The 15,423-nt window shown below is 47.7% G+C and overlaps 1 protein-coding gene across 1 annotated transcript; it reads left to right on the forward strand.

Moving 5' to 3' along the window:
• The first annotated feature begins 9,934 nt into the window (after positions 1-9,934).
• On the forward strand, positions 9,935-15,147 carry ACTC1 (actin alpha cardiac muscle 1). Its single transcript, XM_034661201.1, has 7 exons — positions 9,935-10,035; positions 10,598-10,748; positions 11,898-12,222; positions 12,879-13,040; positions 13,176-13,367; positions 14,148-14,329; positions 14,831-15,147. Exons 2-7 carry the CDS (start codon positions 10,620-10,622, stop codon positions 14,972-14,974), a joined length of 1,134 nt encoding a protein of 377 aa, XP_034517092.1. The 5' UTR covers positions 9,935-10,035; positions 10,598-10,619; the 3' UTR covers positions 14,975-15,147.
• The last annotated feature ends 276 nt before the right edge of the window (positions 15,148-15,423 follow it).

Genomic DNA, 15,423 nt, shown 5'->3' on the forward strand with positions numbered 1-15,423 from the left:
GGCTGATGCCAACAGTTAACTTATGTAAGCAACTTTTCCAGATGTTAGAATTTTAGTTTAGCTCAGTATTCTATATGTCAATATTCTATGTCTGATACGTGTGTGTGACAAGAATTTGTGTTCAAAATGAGAATATTCTATAAATAACTTCTGAAGCATCAAGGGAAATGACATTGTCTTCCCTGTAGTTTTGTGCGAGTGTACTTAGGCAAGTTTAATTCTCTAAACAATGGTTGTTACTCACTGTGTCAGAAACCCAATACCTAACCAAGCTGGCTAAAACAGATTTAATGCACATAAGTATCTTGAAGCAGAGTTAGATGATTGACCAAATATGAGAACAGTTTTAAAAACAGCAACACTGGGGTCACCGGATTGGCTCAGTCGGTTAAGCGTCTGACTTTGGCTCAGGTCATGATCTTGGGGTCCTGGGATTGAGCCCCATGCTGAACCCAGGTGTCATGCACCACACTCACTGGGGAGTCTGCTTGTCCCTCTCCCTCTCCTTCTGCCCCTCCCCCGGCTCATGCTCTTTCTCTTTCTCTCTCTCGCTCTCAAATAAATAAATGAAATCTTTTAAGAAAAATAAAAATAAAAAATAAAAATAGCACCACTGGTGAAAAAGATCCTGAACATCTCTTGGAAATGCAATATCTTTCTTCAAGTACGTGGAGGTTATCATGTAGAAACCCCCGTTGGGTAAGCAAGACAAAAACATGCCAGACTTTAAGCAAGAGGATGTTAAATTAGATTGTTTTCTTCTTTTCTGATATTTATAAAAATTAATACTGGGAAGATATTAAATAAAACATAAATATAAAATGGGAAATGTAACAGGTCCCTTACTCTCTTGACTTTCAATACCCTCACCTCTGTTAACAGTTTTGGTGTGTTTGGTTAGATTTTTAGAAACAGGCTTCAGAGTCAAAGTTTCCTATGTACAAGCAAACTTGAAACTTCTCAGTCCCAGGAGATTTTTTGCAATCAATCATGGGAAATGACATGGAGTAAGTGGGGAAGAATGCTCTCTCAAGTCTGTTAGCTTTCAATTCATGAAGAGTAAGATGTGGCTGCCCTTTAAAGCACACGCACACGCACATGCACACACACTTTTGACTTGCAAAGGCTATTTCCGTGGCACCTTCAGTAGTGTGCTTATCTGACTTTACAAGGAACCTTCTCAGAAGTACAGCATGGGCTGTGTAGTGGACATTCAAAGCCTGCCTGTTGAACACACTGTCATTATTCCAAGAGGGAACAATGTATCTTCGTCTGTGTTCTTCATTTTTTGAACAATGATTGGTAAAGAAACTAATTTCACAAATAGAGCACAATATACTAAAAGCTTGCCGGTTTTATACTATAGCTCAGTTTCGTTGTTTTTTTAAATCTTCAAATCCTGGCCTTCAGTAGTCCTGCCCCCCTCTGAAACTCATTTGCAAAATGAGACCAAACTGGTGTGGGTTGGGTAGGGGGGAACTGTTGAATCCATTATTCCCTATAAGCTCGGCTCAGAATCCATAGAATATGAAGCCTTGCCCAAGCGCCAGGACAAGGACTCTCTCCCTCTTTCCAACATCCTCCCCCTTGGTGAAATACCTTTGTATGCTGCTTGACACAGGTCTTCGTGGTGGATGGTGAAGTTTATGTACCGTCTAACATAGTATACACGTTTACTTGTCATGCAGGCATTGTCTCACTTGTAGTATTCTTTGTTCTACGTGGAACAATGCCTAACCCAGAGAAGGCATTTAATAAATATTGATTAAATGGGCAGACTGAATAAACCACCTCTTGATTTCAAGGGAACCCCATTTAGCTATAAGATCGGATTTTTCCTCCTGTTCATAGCTACATTTGCACAATAAGTGAGCGTCACTGTTTTGATTCTATTTAGTTAAAAATAATGCTTTTTCAAATCAGTGAATTTCTTCAGCTGAAAAATTTTGCTAAGTGATTTGTAAAATGAGAGCTTAGGGGCATATTTAAGTTTCCACATAGGTGAAGGCAAGCCTGAATTTCCCAGGAAAATTATTTGAAACCCCTTGTTCAAAGCCAATCACTGAGAATGGGATGATTTTTGGTTGATGCTGAGCTTTTAAAACACTGTGCAGAGAGACAGGAGGGTAAAAGATACTTTCCTGGAAATGACACAGGCTCTGACAATCAGGCACTCTGTTTTTCTAGCACGCCACATTCGGGGGGGGGGTGTATTCAGATGTATCACAGTCTCGGTGTGGCGACATTATAAAATGTTCTTGAAGCTTCTCCACCCACATAAATCTGAAGAAACAAAGGGCATCTCTTCGTTCTTAGCTGCTGCTCAACGCCAACCTTGAGGCTTTGAAACCCTGTCTGTGTGATTGTAACTGACTCAGAGGCTTTGCAAAGGTGTGCTTCACCTCTCCCTGTGACATCTCTATGAGATCTAGGAAATAGAAGCAGTAAATCTTCTACGCATGACTGATTCTCTCTGATTCACACAGATATGTTCCAGGTGAGCGAGTAGGCAAGCTTAACACTTAACTTTTCGTACGTACTCAGAATAAAGGTTAGCTTCCAGATCGTAGAAAAATCGGACTACATAAAGTTATAAGTTATGGAACAATATTTTAGGGTTTGATATTCAAGCCTGAAGTGTGGGCACTCCTACAGCACTGGAACTGTTCTAATAAACAAAGCTTTCTGCCTCCTGGGGTCAGTTTTGACTTTCCCATTACCATTTTGGGGCCCATGTCCCTGAGTTGGACAAAATGAGCAAAGCTTACCCTAGGTTTTCTACTGCCCAGTGTGAAAGCAAAGCGTCAGCCCTTGTACTGGTATCTATATGTGTTTCTGCTTTAACATTGTTCAGTTTCATGGGAAACATAGAGGGGTTGTAGGTCACTCCCCCATCACCATCTCCCTGCCCCCTCGCCTCACCCTCACCCACCATCTTGAGCCAGCAGGATAAGGATGTGACACCGCAAATGACTGATTAGACCAGTCTAAAGGATCAGATTGGTTTAGGGTTCCAGGGATCCCTTTTTGCACCTCAGGAGAACAGCTCTGGACTCTCTTCTCATGAGAGAGAACCCAGAAAGAAGATGGCTGTATCCACTGTTGGGGAGACCTGGCATGAATCTCTTGTGGCAGTTAGAAATATTGAGCTCTAATATTGAACAGCAGCTAGATTCTCTCCCCAGAAAATTGCCTACTCAAACAGAATTTAACTGAACACAGGACACCCTTCTTGTTCATCCATACAGAATGTTCTCACCTGAGGTCTATCAGGGTCCTGCAGGTATTTCTTTGGTGATGTAATACTTCACTCTGTTACATCCTTTGGGTGATGCCTGAGATTTTTGTGATCATTTTTCAAAGCCACATCATGATTTAATGGCTATTCATCTCCCTTCTCAGTTACTGAAGGCTGGCTCTTGTCTCTGAAATGTCAGAAGCACCTAGTCCTAGTTATTTACGTGAGTGCCGGCATTCACACTCAAGTAAGGGCTGGAGAGGGCTTTTCAGTTGTTTTTATTTTAGAGGCATGATCTCTGTTTCCTTCCCCGAGTTAATACAGATCACTGGCTTTAGGCAAAGGCTTTATCTTTATTACTTTTCTAATTTATGAAATTAAATTAGAGGCTGTGGGGGAGAAGTGAATTGGTTATCTGTAGTCTTAACCAAGGGGAACTTGGAAATACTGATCATACAATCGCCATAAACATGTTCCCCCAAACAACTGCTCTCCGACTCCCCACTTAAAGACAAATGCTCGGCAGCATATTTCTATGGTTTAGTTTTATGTTAGCAATGGATCTCTGTTTTTAGACGGCAGTTTTGAAAGAGTTCAACAGCTGAGTTGGAAACTACCACCTGCCCTCTAAAATACATAAGTGAGAGATGAATAGTGGAGTTTCAAGGGCAGACCCTGCTCCCAATTTGGCATTCTTTGGTTCCAGCTGTTGACCAGGGATAATCTAGATTACAAGAGTAAAACCAAGAAATGCTTTAAATGTAAATTCCTGGCATTGCATGTCTCTCTTTGAAGAACAAGTGGACATTCTTGCAAACTACCAGAATAGGGGGCTGGCTTTCCTCAGTCCAGCGGCTGTTCAGTAGATATGGAAGCCAAGGCCTCATGAATTTTATATCACATTTAGTTTTATTTTAGGGAGGTTAAAATATAGGGCTTAAAAAAATCAACCAGACGTGTCATTTCCTTTGTACTTTTGTGGTCGGTGTTTTCTAGCTTACCAAGGTAAGCACATCTTATTTTTGTAGTGGGGGAAATATTATTCTGTATTTCCCATTATACCTATCATGAGGTGAAGAGGAAAACTGAAACAATACTATACTTGCACTGGGATGAAAGAAACCTACTGACATCTCCAAGTCATCTGGGGTTCTTGGCCACCTGTACAATCAATGTTCACTCTAATTCCAATTTCAAATATTCTCCCCACTGTCCCCAGAGTTCAGCCTTATCTATTTGTTCGTCCACCGTTTGTTTTGTCCCACAAAGGATTTAGGGCAGCTTACAAAGGTAGACAAAAGTTAAAAATCAAAGACAAAGAAAAAAATGAAAAGTCGACCTGGGTATTTGTAAAACGGACCGTAACGATTTGTAATGATGTGAACAGGCCACCTGGGTGGTTTCCAGGTTCGTTTAGCTCCTGCCCAAAGAGAAACCTGGTGAGTCACTAGATTCACGATCCACACGACCACAGCAAGCCAGGTACTTGACAGAAGCGCTACTGTTCTTGGGACTAGAGCCAGCAAGGACATTTTTCTAAGAGGCTCATCAAGAAGGCCACGTCCTCCAACGAACACCGGTGAGGACACTTTTGCATTAGAGGCAGGGGGTAATCTCGGTTTGTGAGAGAGGTGGTGTACGTCTGACACAGCCCCTCGGTGGAGACTGGAGACATCACATCAAAGAGCAGTCTCGCAGCTCTTGCAACTGCCAGTCAGTCCTGCTTCCTCTAGACAGCTTCATCTGGACCATGCCCTCATATCAAGTCTCAAGTTAGTGTGTGGCCCCTAGTAAGCGCTCAATCGATGTTAGTGATTAGTATTCCGACACTATCATCGTGGGGCGGATGTGCGCCCGAGCTTTCCCGGGGAGAAGATGGGCTCCACGGTGTGCAGGGGAGTGAAGGGAGCCGGCGTCTCTGAGCTCACAGATCTCACCTACGCAGTCTCTCTGGCACTTGTGTGAGCACGCATGGCGGGCAGGCTTAGGTTGGGCAGTGCACATCTGGGCTCCCCAGGAAAGGCAGGCTTGCCCCAGGTAACACCTGAAAACCTGAAACTCCATAAATAGAGTTATTGCGGGCATGGGGAGCAAGCCAACTCTGAGCTAAGACGAACACCTTCCAAGCAGAAACCTGTGAGCATCAGCATTTCATTCTTGGAGGGCAAAGTCCTTTTAAGGAATTACAAAAGGCTCTTAGAAATCCTTTTGTGAGTTTCTGGACTTACATCGGGATAGAAGAGAGTGAAAATGCGGCTTATAGATGGTTAGGCCCATGTGACTCCAAGATCCAGAAGAATCCCCCTTCTACCTCCTGCTTCCCCTTCCCCCCCTTGCTCCTTGCTTTGTCCTCCTTTTCAAAATCTCATTAAATGGTTCATCACCATGGGTCCTATCATGTCAGAAGGCAGTCACTGTCAGAATCGGCCAAGAGCAGAATCCATTTGGAGTTGAAATCTCCTCCCCCTGAGTTGATCTCTTGGGCGGGTGCGTGTGAAACAGGGGGAAGCATGTGGCAGAGATTAGGCATGCGTTGGTATTGAATTCCGAGCACCAGGATGTGTGCAGCCCCCTGCCCCGCATCCCTCACAGTCACATCACTTTCTTCTTTAAATGAAAACTGAAACCCAGCTCCAGCCAGAGGGCAGTGGGAGTGAACAAATGTGCAGGAGAAAGAAAATAGCAATGTTTCGGAAGGCTGGCTCCCCCACCCCTGGCCTGGTCTAGAAAGAGCGTCTCCCTCCCTCCTAGCCCGAGGAATGTAGGAGAGGCCACAGAGGAGATGGGGAGGGCTCACGGGGAGGAATTAAGTGTGGCTCAGTCTGTTTCTGGCTTCTCTGTAAATACTGTGACACCTCCAGTGGAGGGACAGCTGAGATAAGTGACTGTTAATCCCCCAGTGCCGGGAGGAGGCTGGCCGCTCCCAGCAGATGGTGGACGAAACAGGCTTCCCTCGAGGCAAGGGCAGCGGGAACTGTCCCACCTTCTGTTCCTTCAGCTTGCCCTGCACGTCTCCCTCATGGCCTGTCCCTGCCCAGAAGGGCCTCGAGGGCCCTTGAGAGCCCTGGGGACATACCCCGGCTTTGCCATTCCGCTGGGATGCTCAAGGTCAGCCAAGCTGGCCCCTGGCCAGGACTGGCAGCTTGGGCAGCATTCAGCAGAGCTCCGTGGACAGGAGCAGAAAGAGCCAGGCAGGGCTGCCAAGTTTCTTCCTCCGTGAATCACCTGGGGAAGAGAGGTGGCGACTTACTTAAAATGCAGATTCCATCTTCCAAGGTGGAACCCGGGAAGTTGAATTTCTACTCCGCAGCCCAGGTCATTTGGCTGCGAGAGGTTCGAGCATTCCACTCCGAGCCACAGCAGTCCAAGGAGACTGGAAAGCATTCTGGGTGGTGGTCAGAACAGGGTGTAGTTGGGGCCTGGGTTTGGATCCTCCCTCTTCCCTTTGCTCATCTCTGTGACCTCTAGCCAAAGAGGCCCACTGGTTCCCCGCCTCAGAGGATACAGACCAGTCTTTCTCAAACTGCAGGACGCAGCCTCCCCTGGCTTTTGAAGTCACTTTCGTCAAAATTTCCATCAAAAAATGCAATTGGGAGATTGGTTGCACACAGTGTGAATGTACTTAAGACCTCTGAACTGCACAATTTTAAATGGTTAAGAGGGTAATTTTAAGTTTTTAAATTTAAATTTTTTTAATTTCAGAAAAGGAAAATCTAAACTGCACCACCGAGGCTAAGTCATTTTTACATACTAAGGTAAACGTGACAGAAACCAATCTTACTTTTCAAATTAAATGGATCCCTCAAAGACTATAGCAAATGAAAATCAGTCATTGACTCTTACTTTCCCATTGACTTATATTTTGAAATTTATAAAATAGGGATAGGAGTTTTAAAAGGTGGTAATTGAGCAGTATTACAATGAACAAATATTGAACTATCATATAGCTTTAAGCGAAAAAAGTGTTCTTTCTTACCATAAATATAATGCATATGAAAATACGTTTTGTTTTAGGTGGGAGAGAAATGAAACTGCTCTAAAAATATTTTAAGGGGTTAGGTCGTCTCTTGAAACTGGTGTCTGCGCTCCACCGACCTACCCATCTCCCCCAAGGCAAACTGATCCCAAGGTAGACCGGCTGGAATTGGCCTCCTGAGCCCTGGAAGTACCTGCAGAGGGTTCAGGTCAGTAGCCTCCGTGCTCAGGGATCCACTGACTTTCCAGAAGCTCCCTTTGCGCGAATGGAGGTGACTGTGGCGATCTGCCACCCGCCACCACTCCCAGGTCGAAATTTTCTTCCACACAGATGTTCATGAATTTCAGTCCTACTCTTTTATTTTTTATTTTTATTTTTTTTTAAGATTTTATTTATTTGAGAGAAACTGAGAAAGCGAGCATGAGTGGGGGAAGGAGCAGAGAGAGAGGGAGAAGGAGATGGCCCGCTGTGCAAGGCGCCGGACGTGGGGCTCGATGCCGGGGCTCGATGCCAGGACTCTGATCATGACCTGAGCTGAAGGCATGAAAGCTGAACCGACTGAGCCACCCAGGTGCCCCCTACTCTACTTAAAGACAACAAAATGATATTCTTCAAGAAGGCTTTCTCTGATCCCTCTTTTGGATCCCTCTTTTCATGACCATCCCCGTGATTCCCTCCTTTTTCATCCCAGCATGCTCTGTAAGTGGCCCTGACTTTTCTGTAATTGCCCGGCTCTACTTTACTTATCACTGTATTCCTGTGACTAGCCCAGTTCTTCTCCCATAAATACTTACTGAAATCAATAAATGAATGAAATTGACCCAGTTCTTCAAAAAAAGAAAGCTGCCACTGCCTCCAAGAGTATTTGAGTTGCTGAACTGTAATAGTGACAATTTGCTTTGTATCTTCTATGTGATGCTATCATTTGCCCCTAATTAATTATTTTGATAATTAATGACCCCTGCCAGAAAAGAGTTATCATTATTGTGTCCTTTTCTGGAGGCTAAACTTGAGGCTCAGGGAAGTGAAGTCACTTGCCTGAGACAAATGCACCATAAGTGATAGAAGTGGGATTTGAACTCAGGGCTGTCTGGCTGTACCCAGGTCCCATTTCTCCTTTTTCTTGGCTCTTCTGCACCTGTGTGAGCTGAGGCAGTTCTGCTCTTTGCATCCTGTCAATGGGCATTTTCTTTACAAAAGGTCTATTGGGTGGCAAGGCATGACCCCCACCAGACCCCCTCACCTGGCCCCATCACCCAGCTGCCCCCACAGTTTCTTCTCCAGACTAACCCAAACATGGTTGGGGAGCTCAGTGGGGAGGGCCCAACATTCCCCAGTCTGGACAAGTATCTAATCAGTAGACCTCCTCAGCATATCAATCCAAGACCACTCTAGAGATGAATGCCTGTGCCCAGTTTTCTATTTTTAACTGGTGTGAGCGGGAGGGAAAACACAAGCATTAAAAAATCAAAGTGCCAGTCAAGAACGGAGAATACGGGGCACCCCAGAGCAAATCAGAGATCTGTGTCCTTATGTCTCTCTGTTCCTTTCCCCTTTCCCCAGTTCATGTCATCTTTCCGTCCCCTTCTCCAAGTTCCAAGATCCTTCTAGATCTGTTTCCACGAAGGAGCTGATATCAGTTATACCACTGCTTCTCACACTCTAACGTATATATGAATCAACTGGACATATCCCAATTGCCAATTCCAATTCTGCAGTTTGGCGGGGGGAAGCCCCGACTCTGCTTTTCTAACTCTTCTTGACAAGAATAGTGCTTTCAGTCTTGTCTCCACTTGAAGTAAAGGCCTTTGCCCCCCAGTCTACAGATGTTCACCTGTTCGCCAGCAAGCGCACAGGCTCCTTTTGGCATTTGGTCCTTCATTCACTTTGGCAGCAGGGGATCCTTGTCTGGCCTGAAGACAGGAGTCCAAGTTTGAGCAAAACCTAGGCAGCAGGAGGAGAGCTACCTGATATCCATGCTGGTGTAAACCTGGCCCCCTTCTCCGGCAAGACTTGGCCAGGCTCTCACTCCAGTTCTTCTTAGCCTCTTCCCTAGCCAGACCCTAAGCCATGCATGAGCTAGGGATCAAGGTGGCCTTGGTTAATCTCTGTTTTCTGACCTAGAGGAGCACGGCCCCAGCAACCTGAGTAAAAAGTCATCCAAGCTGGTGGGGACTAGACCAGAAGGGTGACCTGTCCCAGGTGCCCCCTTTTCTGGCCACCCCAAATGTGCTGCTGTGGTGCCCTTGGCGTCCACGAGGACTGCCAGGGCTCTACTCCTCCAGTCCCCAGTCGTGGAAGATGAGAAGCTGCTGTTGCTCCCCTGCCGCCCTGGTCCAGCTGTCAGGACCCCTCAGCAGCGGGCAGAGGGCCAAGCCTTCCGGCTTGTATGTGGCTTATTGTCTTAGGCTGGCAGGGCTGCGAGGAACAAACCCACAGCACACCCAGGGTGCACCTCCATCCAAGAAGGGGGAGGAGGTGAGCTGGCGTCACTTAGTCTTCCCCTGCCCCCTACCCTTCACCGCCTGCCCCTCCCTAGCTCCCTATTTGGCCATCCCCCTGGTTGCCCCCTCCCCTTCCTTACATGGTCTGGGAGCCCCCTGGCTGATCCTTCTCCCCTGCCCTTGGCTCCATGAATGGCCTCGGCGCTCCTCAATGGTGCGAAGGCGACCAAATAAGGCAAGGTGGCCGACCAGGCCCCCCACCCCTGCCCCCGGCCGCTGCAACTGACCCCGTCCATCAGCGCACTATAAAGCGGCGCGCCCCGCGCCCGGCACCCAGCGCTTGCCGCCCGAGCCGAGCCGAGCCCGACCCGCGGACGGTGAGTCAGCGCCCGCCCAGCCCGCCCGAGCCCGTGGCCCCCCAGCCGGCCGCGCCGCCACTTTTTTTTTTTTTTTTTAAGACCACACTTTCCGACGTGGTTCTCACTTGTTTGGTCCTGGGTGGTGACAGAAGAGGGGCGCGCAGATCGCGAGCCCTGCGGCCCCCCGCCCCGGGCATTTGGGGTCCCTGCTCCCGTGCGCGTTTCCCTCCAGCTGGGGCTTGGCCGGGGGTGTGGGTGGGGCCCCAGTGGGGCTCTCAGTGTGCGGAAAGGCAAAGCTGTGAAGGGCCGGGGAGGACTTGCGAAGGGGTGACGGCACGTCCTTGCACCCGGAGCAGAGGGTGACTCCTGGGCAGAGTCCCTCTCCCCTTCTCCACGCACGTCCGCCTCGGTCTCCGCAGCCTCTTCCCACCCCGCCTCTTCTGCCCCGAGGGGAAGGGAGACGGCAGGCGCTCCCTCCGCCGCCCCGATCCCTCCTCCCCTGCTCTGGCCCTTCCTGGGGCGCGAGGGGGCAGCGCCACCTCGGGCACTGAGCGCCGGCCGCCCCGCTCTCCATCTGCAGACCCCGCCGAAGCTGTGCCAGGATGTGCGACGACGAGGAGACCACCGCTCTGGTGTGCGACAACGGCTCCGGGCTAGTGAAGGCCGGCTTCGCGGGGGATGACGCGCCCCGGGCCGTCTTCCCCTCCATCGTGGGCCGCCCGCGCCACCAGGTAAACTTCCCGCCCGCCTGGCCTGCTCTGGCTGGCCGGGGCCAGTCCCCGGCCCCACTCCCGCCCTGACCCTCCTGTTCCGTGAACTGCTCAGGTCAAATAAGGAAAGGATGGATTAGCCTGAAATCCAAGCCCGGAAAGCAATTCTCGCACCACCGGCAACATACCACCAACCACCTACACTCGTCCGCCTTCCACTTTCAGGGACGCGGCCCTCCAAGCGTCCCACTCCCTGAGAAAAGCCAGCAGCTTCTCTCCTACGCCCCTGCCCTACCTTTTTAGTACTCAGTGTCTTCTCTGCCCCTTACACACTTCAGTTTCTAATTTGGCGGCCCTTGTCAGTCCTGCCCAAGACTTGTAACAATATAACTTCTCTCAACCAACCAGGACCCAACCCACATTCCTCACTCTCCTTCACAGCCAGCTCACTGGGCTCCCGAAGGATGTAAATCTATCTGCTTCCTGGCTGTTGCTTTTTTAGAAGCCGGGCGTGACAGAGGCAGCAAGTGCCATGGTGATCGGTAGTGACATACCGCCTTGTTTATTAAAAGAGATGCCATGCCGTGCTCTCTGGCTCTGCCAGACGCCCTGCCAGACAGGCTGCCAGGGAGGAGAGCCGTGCCCGTTGGTGCTGGTGGCTGATGGGTATCGCAGGACAGCGCTGGGCCGGCTGGATTTCAGGAGCAGAGTGATAATGACATAGCAGCCCATCTTTTTATGTTCACTTGATGAATGTCAAAATCTTTTCTTAGGAGAAATACAATGTGTCATTAATTCAGTCATTCCACAGTGTAGTCATTTATATCCTGGTTGACATGGGTGATGAACTTAATAATTTAATGAAGGCATTATGGTATTTTTAAAATGAGGTGAGGCTGTACTTCTTTGGTACAGTAGCTTCATTCCCCTCTCCCCAGTTATATTCTAAGAACTGTAACTGGGGAGTGTGTGTTGGGGTGGGGGTTAGGGAGAAGGTACTAGATTGATTTTAAATGATATTCCTAAATTGGGGTAAATTTCTATTTTTTTATTATTTCTAGTATTTATAAGATGTTCCTTGACTTGGGCAGTTAGATGTAAATTTATAAGACATCAGTTATATTCCTAAAATAGTGGAAGCTTGATTTCCCCATCTTTTTCTTCTTATAGGGAGTCATGGTGGGTATGGGTCAGAAGGACTCCTACGTAGGTGATGAGGCCCAGAGCAAGCGAGGTATCCTGACTCTCAAGTACCCCATTGAGCATGGCATCATCACCAACTGGGATGACATGGAGAAGATCTGGCACCATACCTTCTACAATGAGCTCCGTGTGGCCCCTGAGGAGCACCCCACTCTGCTCACGGAGGCCCCACTGAACCCTAAGGCCAACCGCGAGAAGATGACCCAGATCATGTTTGAGACCTTCAACGTCCCTGCCATGTATGTGGCCATCCAGGCGGTGCTGTCCCTGTATGCTTCTGGCCGTACCACAGGTATGTCTGGGCTGTGGAGACAGTCGCTGATTCACCACGTTCCCAACTCACTGACCTTGCTATGAATCAGCTTCCCTCACGCTCCCTGGGAGGGTGTCCCTGAGAAGAGAGGGAGGTAACAGTACTTTCAGATCACATGCATTTCTACAAGTTGAAAGCACATGGAGTTAGATCCTTTCCTTTCCCAAAGTATGATGCCACATATTAAGGCTGCCTACGACGTATGCATCTGGCACGTAGCTGTTGCTGGTATGTGTTCCGTACCAACACAGCCCCTGGGCACACGTCCCCAAGGAGAACCGACATTCCCTACAGGGTCTGAGTCAAAAAAGAACGTGTGCAAGTTAGATGGGAGGAAAGGAAAACACGCGTGGATGCTCCCGTAATGTGTTAATGGCTGGTAAAAGGGATGGTCATTTGAAAGTGTCCTGGGGACATTTTTCTACCACAATATTTAGAAGGGAGAGCTGTTGCTGGGTTCAGATTTAGCCCTCGTTCTGCAATCATTTTATTCTTTGTGTGTGAGGAATCTAATTTGATCTGGATCCATGCCCAGTGCGAGTATCTGTTAACCAAGATTGGAACTGGGCTTTGACACAACTAAAGCAGTGGTGTCCTCAGGGATTTGCTTTGCTCCTGTCTGTTTCTCCCGACAGGCATTGTTCTGGATTCGGGGGATGGTGTAACTCACAACGTTCCCATCTACGAGGGCTACGCTTTGCCCCATGCCATCATGCGTCTGGATCTAGCTGGTCGGGACCTCACTGACTACCTCATGAAGATCCTCACTGAGCGTGGCTACTCCTTTGTCACCACCGGTGAGTGTGTGTGTGTGTGTGTGTGACCTGCTACAGCATCGTGTCTGCTTTCTCCCTCCATCAGAGAATCTACCTACCCCCACACAGTTGACTTCATTCTTCAGAGCTTGACTATGCTACCCTTTGTGTCTGCAGCTGAACGTGAAATTGTCCGTGACATTAAAGAGAAGCTGTGCTATGTTGCCCTGGATTTCGAGAATGAAATGGCCACAGCTGCCTCTTCCTCCTCCCTGGAGAAGAGCTACGAGCTGCCCGACGGCCAAGTCATCACTATTGGCAACGAGCGCTTTCGCTGCCCTGAGACACTATTCCAGCCCTCCTTCATCGGTGAGTGGCAGGGGCTGGCACAGGGTCACAGCTCTTCCTTGGAAATCTAGGGGTCCCCAGAGTAAAATCGATTACCGTCGAGAAGGATTAAGGGGCCCTTGATTTAAAAGAAACCATAGCTTAGAGTCCCACACAGCTCAGCCTCAGATCCTGACGGCTCATTAAAGGGATGGCCATCCTGTTCTGTCGCAGTGATATGATACAGGATGACACACGGACTTCACATCAAAATAAAGGATGAGACAGAATAGTAATTGAATAATCTGTATCTGCAGGAAAGGAATGATTCCAGTAAGTCCACTAGCCAGCAGCTGGACTTGCTCTGAACTTGCTCATCATTAAGTGCAACATAATCAGACTCATGGTAATAACTGGACCCTTGTATTTTACCAAACATCTTGCCTCGGGAACGATTTCTAAGAGGAAGCTTGTCAGGATCTGATTTTCGCCCGTGAATAAAGATTGCATTAATCTAACCCTAATGCGCGTCTCACCCTTTCCAGCATATCTGCATACATCTGATGCATGTGTTCAAGCGTTCGCTCCAAACAGGTGCTAAACACAGTGGTTTGTGTCTTGACAGTCTGTTGGGGATTAACTGTCAACACTGTTAGAGACACCTGTTCCACAAACGCCTTGCAGTGTATCTTAAAGAAGAACATATGTTTCAGAGACAAATGGGCGACAGTTTATCAACACAAAGGAGTCCTGTTTTCTTCCCTCCACCCTGGGCCCCTGGCCCGAGTGCACTGTGATTTTTTTTTTTAAACTTATTTCTAGGTATGGAATCTGCTGGCATCCATGAAACCACTTATAATAGCATCATGAAGTGTGACATTGATATCCGCAAGGACCTGTACGCCAACAATGTCCTATCTGGAGGGACCACCATGTACCCTGGTATTGCTGATCGCATGCAAAAGGAAATCACTGCCCTGGCTCCCAGCACCATGAAGATCAAGGTAAAGAACCCCTGTGGGTGGGAGAGGCAAGGCGGATCTTAGGATTGCATGCAGAATTCACACTTCGCTTCCCGTCTCCTATACACTTTACCTCTTAGCTTTTCTAGCACTTTTCCCAAGATAGGAGACTTTAAAAACATTTTCAAGCAGTGGATAATAATAGATCTTGGAAGAAAAAAAGATACCCTAAATCTTTGAACACATTTTAAAAGTCTCCAACTTTTGGGCTAGCCTCCATCACACATTTAGCTTGTTGCTGCATTATACTCTAGTTCAGAGAAGTGGGACAATTCTATTTTGTAGAGCCTTTGATAATGGATAGGATGAGCCAGAGGAAAGTGCATAAAACTTGATTCCACCATCTAAATTTTTGGTGTGAAATATTGCACGTTACAATGAGTTCCTAGCTCACATTTTTTTCTGTGCGTCTCTCCAGCATGTTGCTTGATCCATTGCCTGGTGCGTCAGAGTTCACCGGAAGCTTCTGTTTTCTTTCCGCAGATTATCGCTCCCCCCGAGCGTAAGTACTCTGTCTGGATTGGGGGCTCCATCCTGGCCTCTCTGTCCACCTTCCAGCAGATGTGGATCAGCAAGCAAGAGTATGATGAGGCAGGCCCATCCATCGTCCACCGCAAATGCTTCTAAGGTGCCTTCTCTCTTAGTCTACATTCAGGATGACAGTGTTATGCTTCTTGGAGTCTTCCGAACCACCCTCCCTTATCTCTCATCAATCATTGTACAGTTTGTTTACACATGTGCAATTTATTTGTGCTTCTAATATTTATTGCTTTATAAATAAACCAAACCAGGACTTGCAACGTACAAAAGTCTCTCTTCTTTCTTTTCCTGGGAGGCATGGGGTGGGGTCAGTGTAGGCTTACTTCAGCCTGTGAATGCATATACCAGTGGCTTTGCCCCCCAGAGCACTGTAATATCACAGTACCACAAAGTTCGTCAGATGAATTGGCGTGACATTTAGCTGAGAGTTACAATACTAAATATCAATTTTACACTTTGGGATAGAATCATGAATATATGTCGTATCTGAAAAATAGATTAGCTTTAACTCACATAATCGAGACATGAAATCGGGT

The sequence above is a fragment of the Ailuropoda melanoleuca genome, chromosome 5 (genome assembly GCF_002007445.2).
Source record: "Ailuropoda melanoleuca isolate Jingjing chromosome 5, ASM200744v2, whole genome shotgun sequence".
NCBI classification, from domain to species: domain Eukaryota; kingdom Metazoa; phylum Chordata; class Mammalia; order Carnivora; family Ursidae; genus Ailuropoda; species Ailuropoda melanoleuca.